The sequence below is a fragment of the Gallus gallus genome, chromosome 17 (genome assembly GCF_016699485.2).
Source record: "Gallus gallus isolate bGalGal1 chromosome 17, bGalGal1.mat.broiler.GRCg7b, whole genome shotgun sequence".
In the NCBI taxonomy this organism is placed as follows: Eukaryota; Metazoa; Chordata; class Aves; order Galliformes; family Phasianidae; genus Gallus; species Gallus gallus.
Window position 1 is genome coordinate 6094407 of NC_052548.1, and position 20909 is coordinate 6115315.

At 47.8% G+C, this 20909-nt stretch overlaps 2 protein-coding genes across 4 annotated transcripts in view; one reads left to right on the forward strand and one right to left on the reverse strand.

Moving 5' to 3' along the window:
• Window positions 1-16322, reverse strand: CRAT (carnitine O-acetyltransferase). Of its 2 annotated transcripts, XM_415478.8 has the most exons (15): window positions 15950-16322; window positions 13905-14007; window positions 12473-12736; window positions 11892-12010; window positions 9691-9744; window positions 8902-9067; window positions 8148-8322; window positions 7388-7566; window positions 6275-6375; window positions 5728-5847; window positions 5151-5273; window positions 4934-5069; window positions 4413-4475; window positions 3746-3883; window positions 1-3236 (listed from the first exon to the last, which is right to left on the reverse strand). In XM_415478.8, exons 1-15 carry the CDS (start codon window positions 16105-16107, stop codon window positions 3021-3023), a joined length of 2115 nt encoding a protein of 704 aa, XP_415478.4. In that variant the 5' UTR covers window positions 16108-16322; the 3' UTR covers window positions 1-3020. The 2 variants fall into 2 exon arrangements, with proteins under 2 accessions (XP_415478.4, XP_004945922.1); XM_004945865.5 differs by lacking the exon at window positions 13905-14007 and having other exon boundaries at window positions 15950-16032.
• The window catches only part of PTPA (protein phosphatase 2 phosphatase activator), a 24759-nt gene continuing 18937 nt past the window's right edge, over window positions 15088-20909 (forward strand). Inside the window, exons 1-3 of one of the 2 annotated variants that reach the window (XM_046901803.1) lie at window positions 15088-15486; window positions 17881-17981; window positions 19284-19370. In XM_046901803.1, the coding sequence (XP_046757759.1) occupies window positions 17895-17981; window positions 19284-19370 (174 nt within the window). In that variant the 5' untranslated portion in view covers window positions 15088-15486; window positions 17881-17894. Of the gene's footprint in view, window positions 15487-16369; window positions 16424-17880; window positions 17982-19283; window positions 19371-20909 lie in introns of those variants that run through there. The other variant, NM_001031371.2, reaches the window with a different exon arrangement.

Sequence of the window (20909 nt, forward strand, 5' to 3'; positions counted from 1 at the left end):
TTTCTGTAGCATTTACTTGTTTATTGTGTTTCAGTTTATTCGGAGAACATTTCAAAACTGCATGACATGGATTACATTATCAAAACAGAACTTAATACAGCTAACCAGCAAAGCATGCAAACACTACCAGGCTGTATCATAAATTGCACTTAAACCCCAGGAGTTTGTTGAATGTTCTCAGTCTATGTGTTTCTTTATTTACTCCAAATCAGTAGTTTTCCCAGAAGTTATGTTTCTTGTACTGAATGCATCTTTAAGACTATCAACATCTCTCACTAAAGCAATCAGACAATCAAAAACAGAGAGGAGAACAGTATTCAGTAAGTTTACACTGGAAAAACTGAAGGTATGAATCAGAATACTATCACATTTTAGAACCTGCACAATAAAAGATGTGTGTTTTTTTTTTTTAAAGGAGAAACCTTGTAATGATTTCAGCACATCACCTCTCAAGCACATCAAAAAACAGGTTTTCATCTGAATTTCAGCTCCTTACATCATTAAGGATGCATAAAGTGGTTTAGGAATCTTGTCTTTCAGTGTGATGCTCTGCTTCTTGCAGCTGCGCTCTGCTGAAGCTAGTGGCATATCTAGATTTAGATCCAGGAAACACCAGTCCCATCTTCTGAGATAGATTCACAGCAGGGCATTACTTCTGCTCAATCTTTAATAGGCACTTTCATTTGAGGCCCTTTCCTTTGATAAGACAGAAAGAGAAAAGGGCTGCTTGCAAGTACTGAAATGACAGTGCTGTAGTATCAGTGGTTCAAAGCATTGCAGACAGGAAAGTAACTCATCCCCCAGCACAGATGTTGATCTAGCACAGGGAGAGGATTACTTTGGTTAAAAAAAAAATATTTTTTTCAAAGTAAAAAGTATAAAAGTAGCTGTTACTTCAGCAAGGTGTGGTCTTTTATGTAGTATTTACAGTCATTCACACTCTGATAATACTGCTTATCCTCTTGCAATTTGCAGTCTACCTCACAGCAGAGGAGTAAGAGAGCAGGAATGTGTGTTCACAGGTTTGTAGTGCTCCCACTGTCTCTTTAGACTATCGCACTCCATTCAGGATTCTTCTAAAAGGTCAACTAAATCCATGTAAATGATGTGAAAGTGGCAGTTCATACAATCACTGGCTGTGCAGGTGAGTTTCAGTTAAATTTTCCATTGTAAGGTTTATTTAGGTGTATGAAGCTTTAAAACAACATCCTTTTAGAAAAAAACTGCAACAGGCTTGTGTCTTTCTCAAAGCAGATGAGAACAGTATTTTTCTCTAAACTGATTTAGTGCAAAATTCTTCATGTCTGTTTACCAAGGCACTTTGATCATGTTTGTGATCGTAAAAGTAGCAATTACGATCAAATGTTTTCCTCTAACAGTACAGGCCATCACATTTGTAATGCATCTTGTTTACTGTGATGTCCCAGCAGTCTCATCTTGAAGGGTGTGCAGTTTAAATATTAAACTCCTGTTGCTGAAATAGCAGTAGAAGCAGTAGAATTCTTCATTACCATTCAGTTCTAAATAAGAATTAAAGGAGCCTGGATTCTGGCAGATTCATTGGAAGTAATGCTTAGAAAATGTTCCTATGCAAAAAATCTATGTTGATGTTTTTTATATAATCTTTCACTGTCTCAGTTGAACATGAAAGCACTGTTACAAGATAATTCATTCACGTAACAGAGATGGCACAGATCTGAATAACACTGCAGTAAGAAGAAAATTCAGGAGTATCAGAAAAGGTGCAGTATTGTTACTGCAGGAACAATGGCTGCTACAGCGGACAAACAGCTAAAGGTGGCTGCACGTTCTCTTAGCTTTCTTCCTGCTTTTCAAGTGTGTCTGCTTTTTCTTTCACGTTATTCTGCTTTAGAAAAGGGATATTCTGCAGCTATTTTTCCTTTGGCACTAACAGATTTGAATTCTGTGGGCCAAAACCAGAAGTGCATTCTGGAATTCCAGGTCAGAAATATTCCTGTTTATCCTCAACTTAAGCCAAACACGTTCTGCATAAATAGGTGGTTTCTGAAAGCAAGTTATACAACCATGTTATAGTTAACATGTGTGCCCTGAAGGAGAATAGGCATGTGGCCCTTTGACTAGTAAACAGAAGGTCAGCATCTGTTTCTTTTCCTCAGCCGCAAAGTAAAGGTACAGTGGAGCAACTGTTCTGCTAAATGCACAGGCAATTCCTTCTCATCTCAACGAAGGGTAAGGTGCCTCTGTGCAAGACACGTTTTGTGGAAGCTTTGAGGGGGGAGCTTTACACAGTCTGAAGATGAAGGGCTGGGCCCACAAACAGCAAGCTTAAACAGAAAGCCCAGAACAAAGCAAACAAAGCTGCCTTAGCTTGTTGTGAGTAGTATACTGTCATCGGGTCAGTGCAATGGGAAGATCTCAGCATCTTAAAAATAGAGGAAGGGAACGTTTCCAGGGCTGCAAAGTACGTAATGATAAGGTGCCTGGGATAGGTAAGTACAGTGCACTCTTAACAAGACTTGGAGCTGCTCTGACTTCTTTCTCCCCTTTGTTCAATGGTGATGTTTTGCTGGAGTAAAAGAACTCTTCGGACAAGTTGCAAAGATGCTGCACTCTTCAGAAGCCTAAACCAGAAAAAGCCTTGGTCTTGCAGTAGTCCCATCATATAATAAACGTTCCCTGCTTTTCCTGGACAACTACCTTCTTCACCAAATGGATGTAGATACTGGTAAGGACTGTGCTTTCTCTATATTCTGTTACAGTAAGTTCCATATAAAGATTTTAGTCCTCTTTGAGGACAGGAAGGTGCACTTAGCAGCGATGGGAGAGGACCACTCAGTTCTGCTTTGGCTTTAGATGTTTCCTCTTGCCCCACAGTCTAATATCTGTAGATATTAGATTCTGTCTTGCTGAAAACAAATGATGCCCTCCTAGATTCCAGTCAGGACAGGCTGTCCCCTCAATCATTTTCTGAGGAACTGGGAACTTCAGTACATGAAAGACAGGCCCTCTTGTTGGGGATTTTACATTATATTTGCCTCTTACAGTTTGGATTTGGGGGTAGATTGGAGCAAGCTTCTCATGTCTAGCAGTGCTTTCTCAAGATAATGTGCCATGCGAGCTGCATTTGTGTCAGCACAGCTGTTGAATGCTGAAATGGCAAAGTTGATGTGTTCATCCATAGGGTTGTAACAGATTCCATAGCCATCTGGAACCACGGGACCAAAACACATCACACAGTCTGTCTTTGCTGGGACCTGTGGAGACAATGTAATTAAACTTGTAACTAGCCAGGCAAAAATGCAGCTATCAAATGCTAACTATGTCAACAGTAGAGGAAACTCATGCAAACACTCTAAAGAGAACCTTTTGCTCAGCTCCCCCTACCAGCACACACGTCTTGGATTCTGCTATGTAGTAGCAATGTGATTTCTTGTGCCTCTACATCCGAGAGTTTTCTCCTTTGCAAGCTGCTAGTAAGTCACAAGCAGAACTTTTTCAGTAAGAATCAGAGCACAGCAGATGGCATCTAACTCCAGTTGGTATCGTGTGCAGGTAGACAATGAATGCTTTTGGTCATCTCAGCTTTGGCTATGCTTGTGTTTTACAGAGTGGAGAAGGGCTGGCAGCTGCAGATTAGATCTGCAGCTTTACTGGGACCGGTAGCAGGTTTAAAATACCATAAAGGGATGAGGGAGAAATGTGTGGAAGAAATGCAATGGTAATGAATGTAGTCCACTTCCATCTTTGCTCGAATGAGTCCTACCTGGCTGGTTGAGAGATTGAAGTGCATTGCAACAGCATATGCTGTGTCCATGAACAATTCAGGTATGCTCACTAAGTCCTCAATAGCTTGAAGCTTCAGGCCCAAGAGGTGGCGGTCTATTGCATTCCCCCTTATTGCCTGTAAGGATGGAAGAGTAGGTGAGAACCTGTCTTGCAGCAAAGTGAGTGACACTATCACCATTGGGTTAAGCAAACAACCCTCCCCTCCCCCCCCCCACACACACAAAAAAAACCTAAGTATCTATACATCTACAAAGTTAGAATATTGGATATTGCCTTTAGTGAGTCAGTCTTGTTTGTAAAGGCTGTGAAATTAAACATACCAGTGGAACCAACCTTACAGTTCCTGCCTGTGTGCTTTCTCTGGTTTAAGGTGTGGTCCTGCAGCTATGGCATTAATCAGAAACAGTGTCAGTGAAAACAAGCTAATTTGCTGTTTGATTTTTTTCCATCACAAGGGGCACTTAAATGACTAGTTAAAGAGGAGAAAGCATTCAGGCAGCAGCCTAGAGAGTGAGCTCTATGCAACAGCACTAATGGCCACATCACTGTGCCAGAGATAAAGCTCTTTAGGTCTTACCTTTTTTTTAACATAACCCTCATTTATTGCATGAAACCTCAATGACGGTTGCACGGAGGTCACTTACCATATCTGTGTATTCCCTGTGGGCCTGGGTAGCTCTCCTCAGCAAATCTGTTTTCACCTGGTCCTGAAGGGAACACACACATCTTAAGTTTTTCTACAGAACAGCTAACCTTGTTTCGACTGTTCCTGTAGGATATGGGTATTTCTGCCTTGTGTGTCTATACTAAACTAATGTTAATTTTAAAATGATGTTGTTTGGCTGTGTTATGTCATTCTAAGTGGAATTCTCCATCAGTAGTAAAACTTCAGAGTGGCTAAACAAACTATTAGGAGGGAGATGGTTCATTTTTGGGAGGATTAGAAACATCCACATGTTGTTTCCCTAGCTTTCAATACACGTGGAAGGAAAGCTAAATTAAATCCAAGTTGAGTAACTGTATACTCCAAGCTACATTTTAGCTCAACTTTATATCAGGTGCAGTTCTGCAAAGCTGAAACCAGCTGACATAGTTAGCCAAATAAGCATCTTTCCCTTATTTTCTGGTATGGAGTCCTCTCATGCAACTTCTCTGAAATCCTCACCGATTTGTCAGGGCTGTCCATGGACTGTACAAACTTAAGAGACTCGATAGAAGCAGAGCGGATGGTGTCTGTGCGGCCCAAACGGAACATCCTTAGTGAGGCACTCTCATACGTGGGACAGGCATGGCCATACATCCTGGGAGATGGAGAAGAGTCAAGCTCATCTATTTGAGTCTGAAGGTGGGGAGGCTGCAAAGCTACCTGTTGGTGGTCTTACCTGTAATATGCTAGCTGTAAGGCCAGCTGGATAAAAGCATCGGGACTTATCTTCTCTGACTTGGGGAAGGCTTTCCCAAATTGATGGAAGACCATCACTTTGATATCCAGGTCTTCGACCATGCTGCAAGGAAAGAGAGAGGAAGTGTTCCTTCACCTGCTGCTTGTTTTTGAAACATAAATGTATGAACTTGGCTTTCCTGAGGCTGAGAAGGAATAGGCTACTTGGATTCCATCTATGCAGGGACTGACAGCTCCATCGCACTCAGGCTTGTTTAGGCAGCAACATGGAGGTGAGCTTTTTTGGTCACTGCTGAAAATCTGCACTGAGTTAGATGGGCTTATGTCTGTGTGTATACTCCAGTGTCCCTAGCTGAATCAATTGCCCCTTTTCCATACCTTTGAGTTTCCTCTTAGCAGCTGGCTTTAGTGTGCTTTCCAGCTAGGCTCAATGTTGACCCAGTAAGTCACTGGAAAAACTCCCTAGCAGCAGTGGGGGAAGGCTGATGTGTTTGAAACGGGGACATGAGTTAAACCTTCAGTCACTCACCAGAACCTCTCCAGTGCTTTGTACTTACATGTTAAGGTTCTGTTTTGCCTTCTCTATGTCATTCTTGATTTCTGGAGTTATGTTAAACCGCAGCTTCTTGGGCATTGGCAAAGGAATCATTGGTGATCTTACCAGCTCAGGTTTCTTCCTGCTTAGAGAAATGATGATGTTTAACCAGCCCTTTGACACAAGACTCAGCTAAGCATAGTGGAACTGGGGCAGAAATGCATAGGAGATTTGCCACATGCTGAAAACTCTTCACAGTTCTATTACAATGATTTTTGAAGAGCATGAGTGAAATCTCCTATTGCCTTCTGCCCAAAAGGAACACCCCTTCCAGGCAAAAGTCCCATTAACTCTGAAGAGTAACATTCCCTAAAAATGGAAGTGTGAGCTTGCCTGCTCAATTCTTGTTATAAATGTAAGAAAAGCCATCACTAATTAGCATAAGATACCCTTCCTCAAGAGCAAATCCTTGATGGAGCAGTGAAGAGGCATGTCCTTGGGGAAATAGGTGCCATAACAGGTTTTCCTTATTTCAAAAGCTGAGGGAAAATAGAGCAGGCAGGACTCACGTGTATTCCACAATGTGATCCAGAAGAGCAACGATGGGTGGACCTTCTGAGGGAGCGTGCTCATATACGAGACCACAGGAACCATCTTCAGCAATGATGAACTATGAGAGATCAGGAAGGAAAGTACAGAAGAGAGATGACTCGTATATGAAGCACGAGCTATCCAGAGAGAGATGGTAGTACCTCACTGCTCTGTAACAGACTGGAAAGTGATCCTATTCCTGCATGCTTCAAAGGTAACACATAAAAGTCTTTCAGCAGGCCTAGAGAGATCTGATACTTCTGGTAAGAGTTTTGCAAAATTAACTACAATAAAGTGTGCCCAATAGCTACATTGGTGTGCTTAGTGCCCTGGCAATACAGAGTGGTTCAATGGGTGTGATTTTTTCAGTTACGCACGTAATACAGGAATAATATCACCATGTGCTGACTTCACCTTACTTTTCCATTACCTGAAACATCTCAGCTTTATCCCATCAAGGAAGAGTTCCAAATAGGAACAAAATAACTGAAAACCTGAAGATCTCAGCAGAGATGACAATCTTTTAAAGAACCACAGCTTCAATCTGTGAGCCAGGATAGACGAACTAATAAATGGGAAGCTCAAATAGCAGCTGCTCTTGAATGTTCTTGACTGAATGGAGAACAGATCAGAAGGATGCCATGGGATGGCAGCTGATGCTAGGGGGAGTGGGGAGAACAACAAAAAAACCTGGGCAGCTTCTGGCAGAAACTGGAGAAGTGACAAGCCTAGGGAAAATAAGAGAAACAGACCTCCCTATGTTTGGGCTGCCTCCAAGCAGACGAGGCATTGTTCACCGCAGGCAGAAAATTGATTTACAAGGAACACAAAGAACAGCTACACTGAGTAGGCGTGGGCAGAGGCAGTAAAAGAAATGCAAAGTCCCTGAAGCAAGAATGAGTGCTTGAGCTGACAGCAAGGGAAACTGAAGGATCTCATACTGTCAGCTTCCATAGCTCATCTCCTCTGTTTCTCCACTCAGTGTTAGAGAAACTTTCCTGCAAAAGGTGTCTTGGATTGCTTGGCCCCTTCTAGTCTCAGGAAGAAGCTCACACTCATATATTCAGAATCTTTTGAGCATCAGCACTTACTTGAAGGGTTTTGTCGAACCATCGGTTCCCACTGTTCCAGCGACTGCCTCCACCGTGCAGCATCTGAGCGGCCACGCGACTCTTGTAGATGTCCTCAGACACCCGTGGCATTGGTGCATCAAGGCAGACAGTGCAAATGCTCTTCTCAATTGTACGTACAGATTCCTTGTTGGTCTTATCTGGGAGAGAAAAGGAACAAAAAATAAGAAAAGGGAGTTGAAAAGCTTTCATTTTGAGTGGACAGAGATTGGAATTTGAAAGAGAAGGTTTGAAGGATCCAGTGTTGGATCCCTATGGTATGTCAATGTAATACTTATTATTTAGGGGTGTAAAGTGATAGCAGTTGGGTTAAAGATTAATTTGTGCTGTTCCCTCCTTTTCTCAGGCTGGATGGGCCATGGCAGCCTGATCTAGTGGGTGGCAAACAGCCCACGGCAGGAGGGTGGAACTAGGTCATCTTTAAAGTTCCTTCCAACTCAAGCCATTCTATAATTCACAGTTCTTACAATCCAACAAGCTCCAGGATTTCAGGTTTAATGCACCAAACTTCAGCCTCCGCCCATGTACCTTCTGCAAGAGTTAAAGCAATGTTTTGCAGTGAAACCAAGTTGCTGCTTTGGAGTAGGAAGTTCATGTATGTGCCCAGAACAGGCTTCCAAAAGCTTTCCAAAGGAAAGAACTGAACAGAGCACAGTGGTGAGGTTGGTATTCAAACATTTGCAGTGTTTGTTAGCACTTGGATGTTAGGGACTGCACACACCTTTCAGAAGGTTGTTGTAGGCTTTTGCCCAGCTGTTTCGGTGGTTGGTGGTGAGGATTCCAATAGGTTCTTTGTTTGTTTGGAGGGAGGTGTTCCAGATCTTTTCCAGCTGAATAAAGATCTGGTCGGTGGTTAGGGGGCTACCATCACTGTTGTACACATCCAGCTCAAAGAACTGAAGATGAGAAGAATGGACAAGGACATAGGAAATGAAAGATCTTAATTATCCAGCAGCCAAAAGAAAGAGCAACCACTCTGATCAGGTAAGACCTGATCAGATAACTCAGTCTGAAAGCACACCTTTGAAAAGCATTCAGAATTGACCAACCCAACCAAATCCTATTTCCTTGCAGGACAGAAATACAGTCCAGGTTTTAAGAAGCTTGGGAGGCATGGTAATGAGGGCCAAAATACAAGGATTTCCTATTTCCTAGATTGGCCTACAGCGGTAGAATTTGTTACCAATTTCCACTTGTGATTTCCAACTTGAGACCTGAGTCTAGGATTTGAGAGACAGGAGTTGAAGGGACAAGAAAAAGAGAGGTTTCTGCTTCATGCCTTGCTTACACAGATCTATCCCAGCTGTTGTTCAGCTAAAGCTAAAGGGAATAAAGGAAGCAGGAGTGAATCCCTGCTGAGGCAAACCTTGTGGGCAGAGACTTTCTGCTGTTCCCTTTTCTCTGTCAGCACAGCTTACTGAAAGGGACACATGCACCTAAACAAACATCCCTGAAAGTCCAGGAGCTGCTGTTACCTGGAAGTTGTGAACCACTGTGATGTGTCTGGACTGCTTCTTGCCCTTGGCGTAGTTGACAATGGAGTCCCGCTTGGGCCCGGGAATGCGGCAGGATGAGAGGATCTGGTAGTACTGGTTCATGCAGAGGGGCTTCCCACCCATGTACTCCACTGGGAGGGTCTCACTGAAGATACAGCAAGGCGTGGAAGAGAAAATATAGCAGCGAGAAGAGCTGATTCATCAGCTAGACTGGGCCTCAATCGACCACTTCTGCAGTATATACCCACTGCCCTCTCCATGGTTGGCCCTGAGCCTTGTCTGAGTTTGGATGTAAAGGTATGATGTTGATTATGTGTTGGCAGATGCTATTTTGGGAACATAAATAAGGTGCATTCAGTTGGTGCTTAGAAGAGAGGGAGTGGGGAGGAACAAGTTTCTCTAAGGCTAGCTGGAAGATGAGTAACACCAGAAAGCCAAAAGGAGGGAGACAAATTCCTGCAGCCTGAGCTGTAACTTGTTCTGTGGGCAAAGAGAAGTATGTAACTCCACAGGACTGTCTGGCTCAATCCCTCTAAACACGTATGCGTGCCAACGAGAGCATTAAGGTAAACAAAGAACATGAAGAAAGTAAATTTGTTCTTTAGCAGTGGTAACCTTGGCAGTTAGCAACAATGCTGATTACAGTATCTCTTCAAATATGTGCTGTTTTCTCTAAGCATGTTATTTGGAGGGGAGATTTATTGACTAGGCTCAGCCTCTCTATGACAGTAAGGAACACCTGAGGAGTCAGGAAAGCTGCTAACTCACTTGTCAATCATGGTCTTGAAATCCAGGATGCCCTCGATCAGCTTGGCAGCAAACCTGGGAAAATATCAAATGTAACAAATTGAGATTCCAACACAGAGCACATGGGGCAGAGGGGCTAGCTAAGGAAGAGGAGTAGCAGAGCCTTCTCTCTGCTCTGTACAAGTTCATCCATTCTGCCAAGCCCCTGTTGTGTCCATCTCTGGTTAGCTGATACAGCCACTCTGGAGTTGTGATTTCAGATTGCTGGATAGTCCAGCCATTTAGCACTTAAAAAATATTATTATTACATAACTAGGAAATTCTGGACAACTCTCAAGATGGGGTGTAGTCTGAATACATAAATAACCCTCTAAAAACAGCACTTTCTACTGCTGCGTTATGGTTTTTGTCCCATCCAAGTTTCAGCATTAAAACAACTTGAAGGGGACTACTGCCCTTCCCTGGCCAGAGGCCAGCTCTGAGTTTCAAGCTAAATTGCATCTGTATATCTCTGTACTGAGGACCCACCGATGCTGATCTAGTTCCTACCCGCTTCGTGTTCTGCTGCTAATGCAGCCCTAAGAGCACTCCTCTGGTAATGAAGGATCTGAAACAAATGCAGGCATGCTGCATGCTGACACTGAGGTGTTGTGCTCACTAGGATCGACAGAAACAGTTCCCAGCAGGCATGGAGGCTGTGACGAGCCCACATCAAACTACTTTGCTTGGGAGTGACAAATTGGCCTTTTCTGACCTGGGAGCTCTCACCCACACATGGGAGGAAAGAGGCAGGAGGTCACTGTGACAAGAGGTTGCAGTCAACTGAACTTCAAAGGCTTTAAAGTGGTCGCAACATTTGGCATCTGCATGCAGTGACATCCAGATTTGCTCAACCTCCCCATCCCTAGTAAAGATTAAAGTAACTCCAAGAACCTAAGGGCTGTTAAACAAACACAGCACGTGTCTTCCAAGGTAGTTTTCAGTGAAAATTTCCCAGCCTTACTAAAAAATCAGAGGAAGTAAAACAGCCAAGAAACAGAAGTGAGAGCAAACATCCTGGGAGCAGTTAGGGCTTCAGGGCAAAAACTTTGTTAGCTGACTTGTTTCCAGTCCATGTTGACAGACTGAAGACTAAAGAACACTTTCTAAACTTGCCTTCTGATTTCTGAAGCTTTAGTTTCAAGCCACGCTGTCAAACTTCTTCATGCAGTCACAAAATACACAGATGCTTTTAACTGTATTTTACATGGGTAGCCCAGATTATCGTGTAGCTGCTCAGTTCCCCGGGTTGGAACAGTGGTGGTGCTCCAAATTTCATCTTCTATTCACATATCTTAAGAGTGAATACGAGCAAAACTTTTCATAGATGTTTGTGTAATTTTGTATTGTCCTTGTAAGGTTCACCCTCTGCACTACTGGTCAGGTGTATCCAAGGGAGCAGATAGAGCTGACAGCAGCAGTGCTCCCCTGGTTGGCACTTCTCATCTGCAGGGAGCAGCAGTAACTGGGGAAAAGGTAGTCCTGTGTAAAGGTCAATGCTAAAGTTTTGCAGATGGAGTTTGAAACACACGTCTACAGTGGTGGTTAAAAATTAAAGGGAGTCCACAGGGAAGAGAAGATGTGAACCAGACACCGGTTCAGGAATGAGCATGAGAAACTGCTGCATATGGGCAGCGGTGGGCTGGTCTTAGCTGTGGGACACTGATGCTCAGTGGCAGGAGACAAAGGGCAGGGCACAACTGCAAAAAGGAGCTGGTCATGGAGAGAGACTGATGACTGCTGGTTTTCCAAACCATAAATGAAATGGCAAAATAGGGGACAGTCCCTGCAGCAGGTTCCCTTATCCCTCAGAACTAGCAAACTTACACACCTGGGTTAGTCTTTATGCCTCCTTTAATTCCACACACAATCTTACTGCCTTCTAGCTTTTAGTGTGTCAGATATATCCTCACAATGCCTCCAGGCAGGGAACTGGCTGTCAAGCAGAGACAGAAATTTACATTTTGAGTCCCAGTTCACTGCCTGAACCACCAGACTTCACCTTATAACAAGGATTTTCCTTACAGCCTACTACCCTTTCCTTATCTGTATAGCCCTCTTGCACAGCATGGACAGGCTATAGCGAGCCAACTATTCCCAGCCAGCCTGAACACCCACCCCCCAGTCCAAGAGAGGTAGCTCATCCCATCTGAAGCCCACAGGAAGGCAGAAAAGGACTTTACCTGAGCTGCCCTTGTCGATCCTGAAAATCCTGCTTAGGTAAAACCACACCAGGGCTGGAGTGAACCACAACTGGCAGGCGATACTCCAGGTAAGCTGTCTTCAACCACCAGTCCGAGAGCTGGCATGGAGAAAGGCAACATGCAGGCACATCATCTGCTGCTGTTTGACTCAAGCCAAACTGAATGCTCTCAACACCCTGCCCCCAGTTCTGCCCCGCATTTTGCAAACAAATTGTTTGGGTTTTATGTTTTGCTTATGGTAGAGGGGCATTGGAGTGAGGCACTGGGGGGTCTTGATGTAGGGCTCAAAAAGAAAGTTTCCTTCAACTCCTTAGTGTCAGCTGTGTGATACCAACAAGCTAAGGGCTTCAGCAGCCACAGCCAGGAACAGTGACACCCTATTCTGCTGTGAATCTTTGCTCACCCAAGTCCCGGTGAGGGCTGTGCACATCTTAGGGAGGTCAGCAGCAGGCTGGTCATGAAGACGGTGCCATAAAAACACAGATCCCACTGGACGCTGGAGAAGCATGCATCAGGCCTCTCCCCCCCACACAAAGCCTGGGGCCAGAGTCCCAACCTACCCAGTTCTCTGTTTTCCTTGCTCTCCTCTCCAGGCCTTTCTGCAGCCTCTCCCCAACACCTCCTGGCTTGCGGAACTCAGCCACCAGCTCCTGCGTGTGGTTCAGCTCCTCCTCACTGATGATGGGCTGCAGGGTCAGCAGGTAGCGGTCCAGCGTCTGCTGAAGCGGTGGCACTGGGAGATGGGGCAATGCTTCTTGATGAAGTAGAAATCTGCCTGGGATCTTGCCTAAAGCTGCTGGCTTCAGCAGGCCATAGGGCCTGGCCTGTAAAGCACAAAGCAAATGTCGAGACAAAACTTCTCCCTGATGTGCATGGGGTCACAAACAACTCAGGTCTGGGAGTCACCATCCCAGATTCTGAAGGTACACAGATATCTCAGCAGGGGAACAGAGCACACGAAGGAATGCAAGGTGCACATCTATGACTGCATGCTGTAGCAATCTCTAATCTCTATCTGCTTGTAAGACGTTCAGAAAAGCTGCAAGAGAAATCTGATTGATCAAGATCCTGATTCTTATCTCAACATAGGAAATGCTGCAAGGATAATAATACATCCTTGCTGTCTGGGTGCCTTCTAGCTGAATATCTCCCTATGTTTCTCAAGTCAAACTTCCGTCTCGTGGGAAGTAAGTCATGAAAGAAACTTAATCTTAGGTAGTCAGAGACCATTTAATTGCTTCTTAGGATATACAACAGAATAAGGCCAGAAAATTAAGCAGAGCTCTGTGCCAAAACAAATTACACTTTAGGCTTTGGGGGTGGGGAGGGCAGATTTAGTTAAGGTCAGCTAAGTCTGAGGCAGCATTAAAACCCCTCTGCTTTGGCCAGGGATAGTCTGCCATGAGTGATGGTCAGGGAAGGACTGGCTGTGTTGACTTTTGGGCAGTGCTTCTTTGTGCTAGTGAACCTCCCAGGTGGTGGAAGCACCAGCAATATTAGAAGAGCCTCTATTCAGTTGCACCAGTATGGAGCTGTTCAAATTATAGGAACCTCTGGAGAGGATCACTAGGAGCTGTTCAGGAAATTGTGGGTGATGGCAACAGGCTCTGGGGATCAGACAAGAGAGTGAAAGCCTTAGACAGCATCACACCAGATGCTTTCCTATAGGAATCTGGACTTTGCACCCTCAGTGATGCAAAGTGCCCTTTGCTTTCCCAGGCAATAAGAGAATGAGTGCCCCCATACCTCCCAGCTCCCAGGAGTTAAGCACAGAAAAGAAGAAAAATCTGCCAAGTGACAAAGCCTCCTGCATGGTGCTAAGCCCCCAGAGAAAATGCTCTATGCTCTTTGCAGGACGTGGTAAGAACCATGTGATCAAGGTTTGGGGAAGGAGGGTTAAAAACAAGAGAAGGGGGAATTACTAAAGCATTAAAAGAGAGGGCCTGGGAAGAAATGAAGGGAGTTAATCGTGGCAGCATGAGGATACTGTACCTTCTCTGCTTGCTTCTGTTTGCTATCCATGGCTGGGAGGACAGAAATGATCGTAAAGCTCTCCCTCGGCCTGTCTTGGTTTCCTCTTCCCCCTGACAACGGGCTGCCCGTGCAGGGCGTCACCTGATTAGCAAACTGCCACATGACTGCTCCGATCAGAGGGCTCAAGGCCAGGCACAGGTCAGGGAGAGCCTGGGTTAATCACACCATCAAATGCCATGAAGGCACCTTTCCAGGAAGCCCTCTCTCGGTCATTGATTGTCAGCCCTGCGCTGCCTGGTCCGTGCCTGCTGCTGCTCTTCCATCAATAGCTCTGAGCCTCCAGCCATAGCAGAAGTGAAGGCATTTGGGGCTAAAGGTGATATCTTCCTGCCCTTCTTCCAACGCATGTATGATCGCTATTGCAAGACTTTGGGAAGTTCTGGGTTGTCAACCCTTATTTATAAGCAGGTGTCTCCAAAGCAGAATGGTGCACTCCCAAGGACTATTATGCTCCTCTGAGCAACTGAGGGGCAGACAGGAGCAGGCTGTAGACATAGCTAAGATCACATCCGATGATTCCAAGCAAAGAGGGAAAACCCCACACTCAATTAGTTGAAAACAAGTTAAAACACAGAGTAGATTTATGTTTTCTCTTTTATGTCTGTCCTCTGCTTGTTTGGATCGCGGTCAAACTCAAATGTTTGATGGGAGGAGAAGCAGCGATCACTGCTGAACAGAGGAGGCAGCTGGCAGCAGAGATAGCAAGTAGCTTTCCTTTTCCCCACAAGCACCAGGGAAACAAACACCAGCAGAGTGCGATGTGTGCGGATGGGCCCAGCTGGCAGGCTGGCAATGCTCCCAGGCCACGTTCCAGTACAGCAGATGACCTTTTCCAGAGTGTAAAGCTGATGGGAAGTCCACCTGCAGGCTTGGGGGTGGGAGGAATCTCAGAGCAGTGTCTGATTCCCAGCACAGCCATAACGTGTAGTGTCAGATGACAGGCGTGTGTTTGTCTTTTTAAATTAGAAACTGGAGCCCCCTCCAGCCCTGAGACAACCAGTGCTGAGAAAGCACCTAAAGGAGTGATTCCACGGAGCTGCCGCTGTCCTGCACTGCCTCCTGCCCTGAGATCCATCAGTGGTGTCAGTGAGCTCTGACAAAACCAAGGGCTGGGTGTGCACTTTGGCCGCAACAGCCCTGCGCAGCGCTGTAGGCTTTGGGCCAGAGCGGCTGCAATGGTGTGCAGAGGAAAAGGATCTGGAGCTGAACGTGAGCCAGCAGTGTGCTCAGGTGGCCAAGAAGGCCAATGGCATCCTGGTTTGTATCAGCAATAGCGCAGCCAGCAGGAGCAGGGACGTGACTGTGCCCCCATACTGGTACTGGTGGGGCCGCACCTCAGTGCTGTGCTCAGTGCTGGGCCCCTCACTGCAAGGAAGACATTGAGGCCCCGGAGTGTGTCCAGAGATGGGCAGCGGAGCTGTGCGGGTCTGAGCACAGCGCTGTGGGAGCGGCTGAGGGCGCTGGGATGGTTCAGCGTGGAGAAGAGGCTCTGGGGAGACCTCATCGCTCCCTGCGGTCCCTGAAGGGAGGTTGTGGTGAGGTGGGGTCGGCCTCTGCTCGCAGGGAACAGCAATAGGATGAGCGGTGATGGCCTCACGTTGTGCTGGGGGGGTTCAGGTTGGGTACTGGGGAAGGTTTCTTCTCAGAAGGAGCGGTGCTGCAGTGGCACAGCTGCCCAGGGAGTGCTGGGGGCACCGTCCTGGTGGTGTTCGGGAACGGTGAGGATGTGTCACTGAGGGACATGTCAGGGGATGGGGGGTGGGCTGGGGTTGGGCCTGAGGCTCTGAGAGCTCTTCTCCAATCTCCACGGACACATCCTGCCAGCAGCGACGCAGGGCCCAGGCGGGCCTCAGAGCCCGAGGCCTGCGGGCCGCCGTCCCCTCCCCGCACCCCTCACACGGGGACACCACCCGCGTCCCCCGGTCCCCTCAGGCTGTGGGCGAGGCCCGGCCGCCATCTCACGCTCCCCGCGCTCCATCCCGCCCGGCTCGGCTCGCACTCACCGCCGCCCTCGCCACGCAGCCCAGCATGGCTCCGCTCCCGGCCGCCGCCGCCCGCCGCAAGGACACCGGCGACACCGGGCGCCGCCGCCCCGCTCGGCCGACAGGGGGCGGGGCCGCCACACCGCCATCTTGGAGCGGGGCGAAGCCGGCTCCGCCATTTTGGGAAAGGGCAAAATGTCACCGTCAGGAGAGCGAGCGCAGGCTGAGCTGCGAGGCGGTTTTCTTATTGTCGGCTGCCTTTCTCGGTGCTTGGAGAGGCGTCTCGCTCGAGCACGGTCCCCCCCGCGCCCTCTGTGTAGGCAACGGCACAACAGCGGTCGGGAAGGGTCGTGAGGGAGGTCGGCAGCCAGAAGGCCGGGCGGCGCGTGCCCGGCTCAAAGATGGCCGCCGGCGGCCTCGGCGTCCGGGGTGAGAGGTGAAGGGTGAGAGCGGCGGCGGCCTCCGGGAAGATGGCAGAGAGCGAGCGGCGGGCAGGTGCGGGCAGGGCCGGGGGCTGCGGTGCCCGGAGGGTTGGCGGGGGGCCGGGGCCTTCCTCAGAGGTTCATCTCGCGGCAGCGGGACCCCCGCAGCCGTCGCTCCTCTCTGGGTATCCGCAGCGCGCGGCGGGGAGCGGTGGCTGAGGGGAGTGGGGCGGACCGAGCCGCGCCTGGGGCCTGCAGCTCCGGGAGGGCCGGGCGGTGCGTGCCGGGCCTCCTCGGCCACGGGGGATCCGCCGTGCTCGGGTCAGTCGCTGCCCTGAAAAGGGGCTCCGAAGTGGTGGTTCTGAGTTGTTGGCTGGATTTTTGGAGGAGAGGCGCACGGCTTCCCCTTCAGCTCTCGTGTTTGGCTCCTCTCATCTGATTCTTCTAACCCAAACTCATGGGTAGATGGGAGCCATCGCTGTGACGCCCTGAGCAGGCGAAGAGCTGATATCTGTCCTCAGACAGACAACTCGGCATGGAGAAGTTCCGTCCCCAGTGATTGCCCGAACTTTTGTGCTACATCCCCAGCGGGTTCTCCGTGTTTCCCAGGGCTTTGGGTTCCCTTTCCTTGCCCTGCACACCACAGGGGTAGGGCTGCCTTTGCTCTTGGGCGGTATTTTTCTGGAAATGCAGCCCATAATAACGTTTCAAGGAGTCCCACTTTGGCAGTGTGTGTCATGGAGCGGCCGCTGAAGTGTTGCTGCCGGTGCTGAGCAGGCAGAGGCCTGCAGGTTTTCTGGGGTTCAGATGGTGGACTGAGTGACTCTGATAGAATGCATGAATTCCCTTTAGCCCTTGGTTTCTTTAACAGTGTTCTGCTGTGCTGCCTCGTGCTGTTGGGTGGCCCTGTGCGGAGGCAGGAGTTGGACTCAGTGATCCTCGTAGGTCCTCTCTGTGGTTCTATGGTAAAAGTTGTGCTTAGGGAAATGACTGCAGACTGCCTCAAAATGATCTTTGTAGCGTCGATCTTTAAGGCTCTGCGTGCCAGCGTGCTTCTGGAATGGGGAGCACTGCTCTGGGCTGCCATCTACTGAGTCGCTCTTGTGTTGTCTTTGCAGGGATTGTCCTTAGGGGAATGCAGCTCAGCCGTAGCACCCTGAAAACAGGTGGTTTGTCAGGAAAGCTTAGTGCTTCAGCATGACCCGAGGCTTGTTCACCCTAGAAACAGTGAAACTGGCTGGATGCTATCACTGCTAGCTCCTGCAGGCTTCTCTCTCTGAATGGGAGATTCATCTTCAGTAGAGACAGTGAACGTAATGCAACCTTCTGAAGCCCTCAAGTGTCCTCAAGGGAATGTTATTGAGAGGATACTGCTTGGTGAGCAGGACTTGGTGAGATAAAGGCACAAGCTGGGATAGATTTGTTTGCTTTCAGTCTCCTGGGACATTAATGTTGCTTTCTAAGAAAGGTAGGTTAGAGGATTGCTTCTCCTCCACTGCCTCTGTTTCATCTCTTTCTTGCATCTCCCAGGCAATTCAGAGGAGATGGCTCCTCCCCTCCAGCAGAGCTTCATGATCCCCAGAAAGGAGATAAACATGGTTTCTGACATGGGCAAGTGGAAGCGCTCTCAGGTATGTCTGTGGGTTCAGGGAAGACTGGTAAGTGCTTATTATGTTACAGTGGCAGCTGGGTCTGGACTGGTAACCACCACTAGGTGTAAAACAGGTTTGGGCAAGCCATGGGAAATTAATTGATGTGTGTTAAAGGAGGAGTCACTGCCTGTTTGAAGGAAAATGACTTGGCAGTGAGGTGTGGAGTCTGGCAGCCAAATGCTCAGACAGAGGAGCCAAGGAGAGCCCAGAGGTTGAGAGAGACAAGAGGTGTATAAGAATTATTACTGCTCCCTGCCGACATACCAAGTGGTAACTATTTCATCCTACATAACCTGTATGTTGTGATGTACCGGGTTTACCCAAGGCTGTTTGAACTCAGCTAGAATGTGGTCTGGCTGTCTGGCCCTCTTACGACATCAGAGTGGGTTGGTTCCTGGTGCCTTCCCACTGTGCTGTACTGGAAAGGGCTCTTGAGCCAAAGCCTTCAATTTCCTGGGTAATTTTTGTTTACAGTGTCTGTGGGGCTGGTGGAACAGGCAGCTTTTCTGTCCTCTGCCTTTAAGAGATAGCAGTGATGGCCTAGACTTGTTTCTCCTGTTGGTTCTGCTGTTTAGGAACAAACTCTTGCTTAATGTCTTATGAGAAGCTTAAACTGTAGCCAGCTCTCTAGCAAACTTGGGATTGCAGTTCCCTTTATTAAATCTTCTGGGATTGAGGACTTGCTCCTCTCTGGATTTCTGTGTGAGAGGGTCCCAAGGAGCAAGAGTTGGCAGTGTGCTAGTCTAACCATTCCACAGACTTAGAGCTACTGAGCTGTTCTGCAGATGATACTTCAAAAGCAGCCCGTATAAAGAGCACAGCAGTGAGGAGTTTGGGCTGCCTCCCACTTCTCCATCGTGCACATACACAGGAGAACAGAAGGAGAAAAGAGGAGATAAGGACAGGTCTGGGAGAAGCAGTGCAGAGCGGGATGTCTGGACACCAGAGATTCTGCAGAGCCAGGGAGTGTGAATTTGACCTGATAAGTGACAGGGAGCTGAGAGAACGATTTCAGGGGCAGTGTGAGCTTTCTTAGAATTTTTCTCTCCATAATTTTTTCGGCAGTGCGGAGTTGTTGGTGCAATCACCATCTGCCTTCAAGGTCTGCCAGAAATAGCAATAACCTCACAGCAAGCCCTGTGCCCTGGCTGTCTCCAAGAAAGCATTACTGTGTTCTGGGAAAGGTTCCCTTGGTGTGCGGGAGCATGATGGAGCTGCAGTGCTTATTCTAACAGACTGTGGGTACTCACTGACGCCTTGCTCTTTTGGATGTGTTTGCAGGCATATGCAGATTACATGGGCTTCATCCTCACCCTGAACGAAGGTGTCAAGGGCAGGAAACTGACCTGTGAATACAACGTTTCAGAGGTAGGAGGAGAGTTTAGATCTGCTTGTTTCTCCTTTTTTGCTGCTTTTGATTTATTGTTTTATTTTGGTCTCTACAGTGAATATCTCCTAAGCAAAGGATGAGCTGACAACTTATCTGGGGGAATAAATATAGTTGGGCTGTGTTTGGGAGAGTAAATGTCAGCCTGTGGTGTGCTCCCTCCTGTTGCAGAGGCTCTGTATGCTTGCTAGTAGGAAATGGAGCAAGCTACAGGTGGGCAGAAACTGGTGATGGAAAGGAAGCTTCAGAAAGGGTGTGTTTTGGCCCTGATTTTACAGTCTGGCTTCAACCAGGGTTGTTTTGTGGATGTGATACTCCCTCCTGGCTGCAGCCAAAAGGCTGAGAAGTCTATACTGCTCCTGCTTCTCCCACCGCCTCTCTGTGTGACCACTTGTAAGTGGTGCTCGGCCAGTTCTAATGTCCATTCACCTTGTCAGGGGCATGGCATAGTGTTTTGGAGCCAGTGGGGATGCCAGAGGGGAGGGAGGGCATCCTCCCTGCTGCTGCTGCCTTCCCCCAGCCATGTGTATGGCTGTTCTGAGGTCGCTATGGGTGCTGGAGTGATCTGCAGAGCATGTGCTGGTCACTGGCTGTGCTTCCATGTTGCATGCTGAATTCTCCTCCCTTGTTCCGTGTTGGAATGAGGAGATTCTTCGGTATCTTTTTACTGTTTAAGCTTATTGCAGCTATGTAAGATAGCTGGGAACGGCCTGGCTAGAGAACATTAGGTGGAATGGAAAGCAGACTGGGCCTGTGTGTTTATAGATTCATTCTTGTGTGGGAAGGCAGCCTACAACGATCTTTAACCTAGCCATTTATGTCTGGAACAGGCATGTAAAGTCCAGCCTTCCCTTCAAGGAGCCGATGTGTGAATGAGAAACTTTGCTTGTACTTCATGGGGGGGATCAGGGATAATGAATGCCTCTCTAACAGGCTTTGTGTCCACCCTTTGTTCCTTTAATTCGGTAGAATGTGCCGTCAAATGCCACTCTTGCTTTCCACTGTTTGTATTTCACCTTTGAGTTTTGCCTTTGTCATAATCTTGCTCATTCATGGGGCAGTTCTAGGGAAACAAAGCATTAAAAATGAACAAAAGGAAGGAACAAAAAATCCCTCTTCTTCCACCTCCTCGGAGAGGCTGTCAGGCTGTGTCTGTGCAGCGGGTCCCTCTTGGAGTGAATTGATCCACCCACAGCCCCAGCACAGGCAGTAAACAAGAGATGTGATCCTGGCTGCTGGGGATGTGGCAGGGAACATGTTCCATTCCCCTCGCGTGGGGGAGAGCAACAACCCGTGACTGGAGGCACAGGTGGAGCATCCCCTGGGTTGCCTTGTTGATGAGGTTGCCTGTTCATGCAGGTTTGTTTGTAGATCAAACTGCTTATCTTTGCTTTTAAAGGCTCAGCCCCTTGTGGCCTCTGCTTGCATCTCTGCTCTGCTTTCTTCTCTTTTGCCCGTACCTGCTGCTGATGTGCTTTTGTGCTGTCCCATCTTCCTCCCTGATCAAATGCTGGAGATGC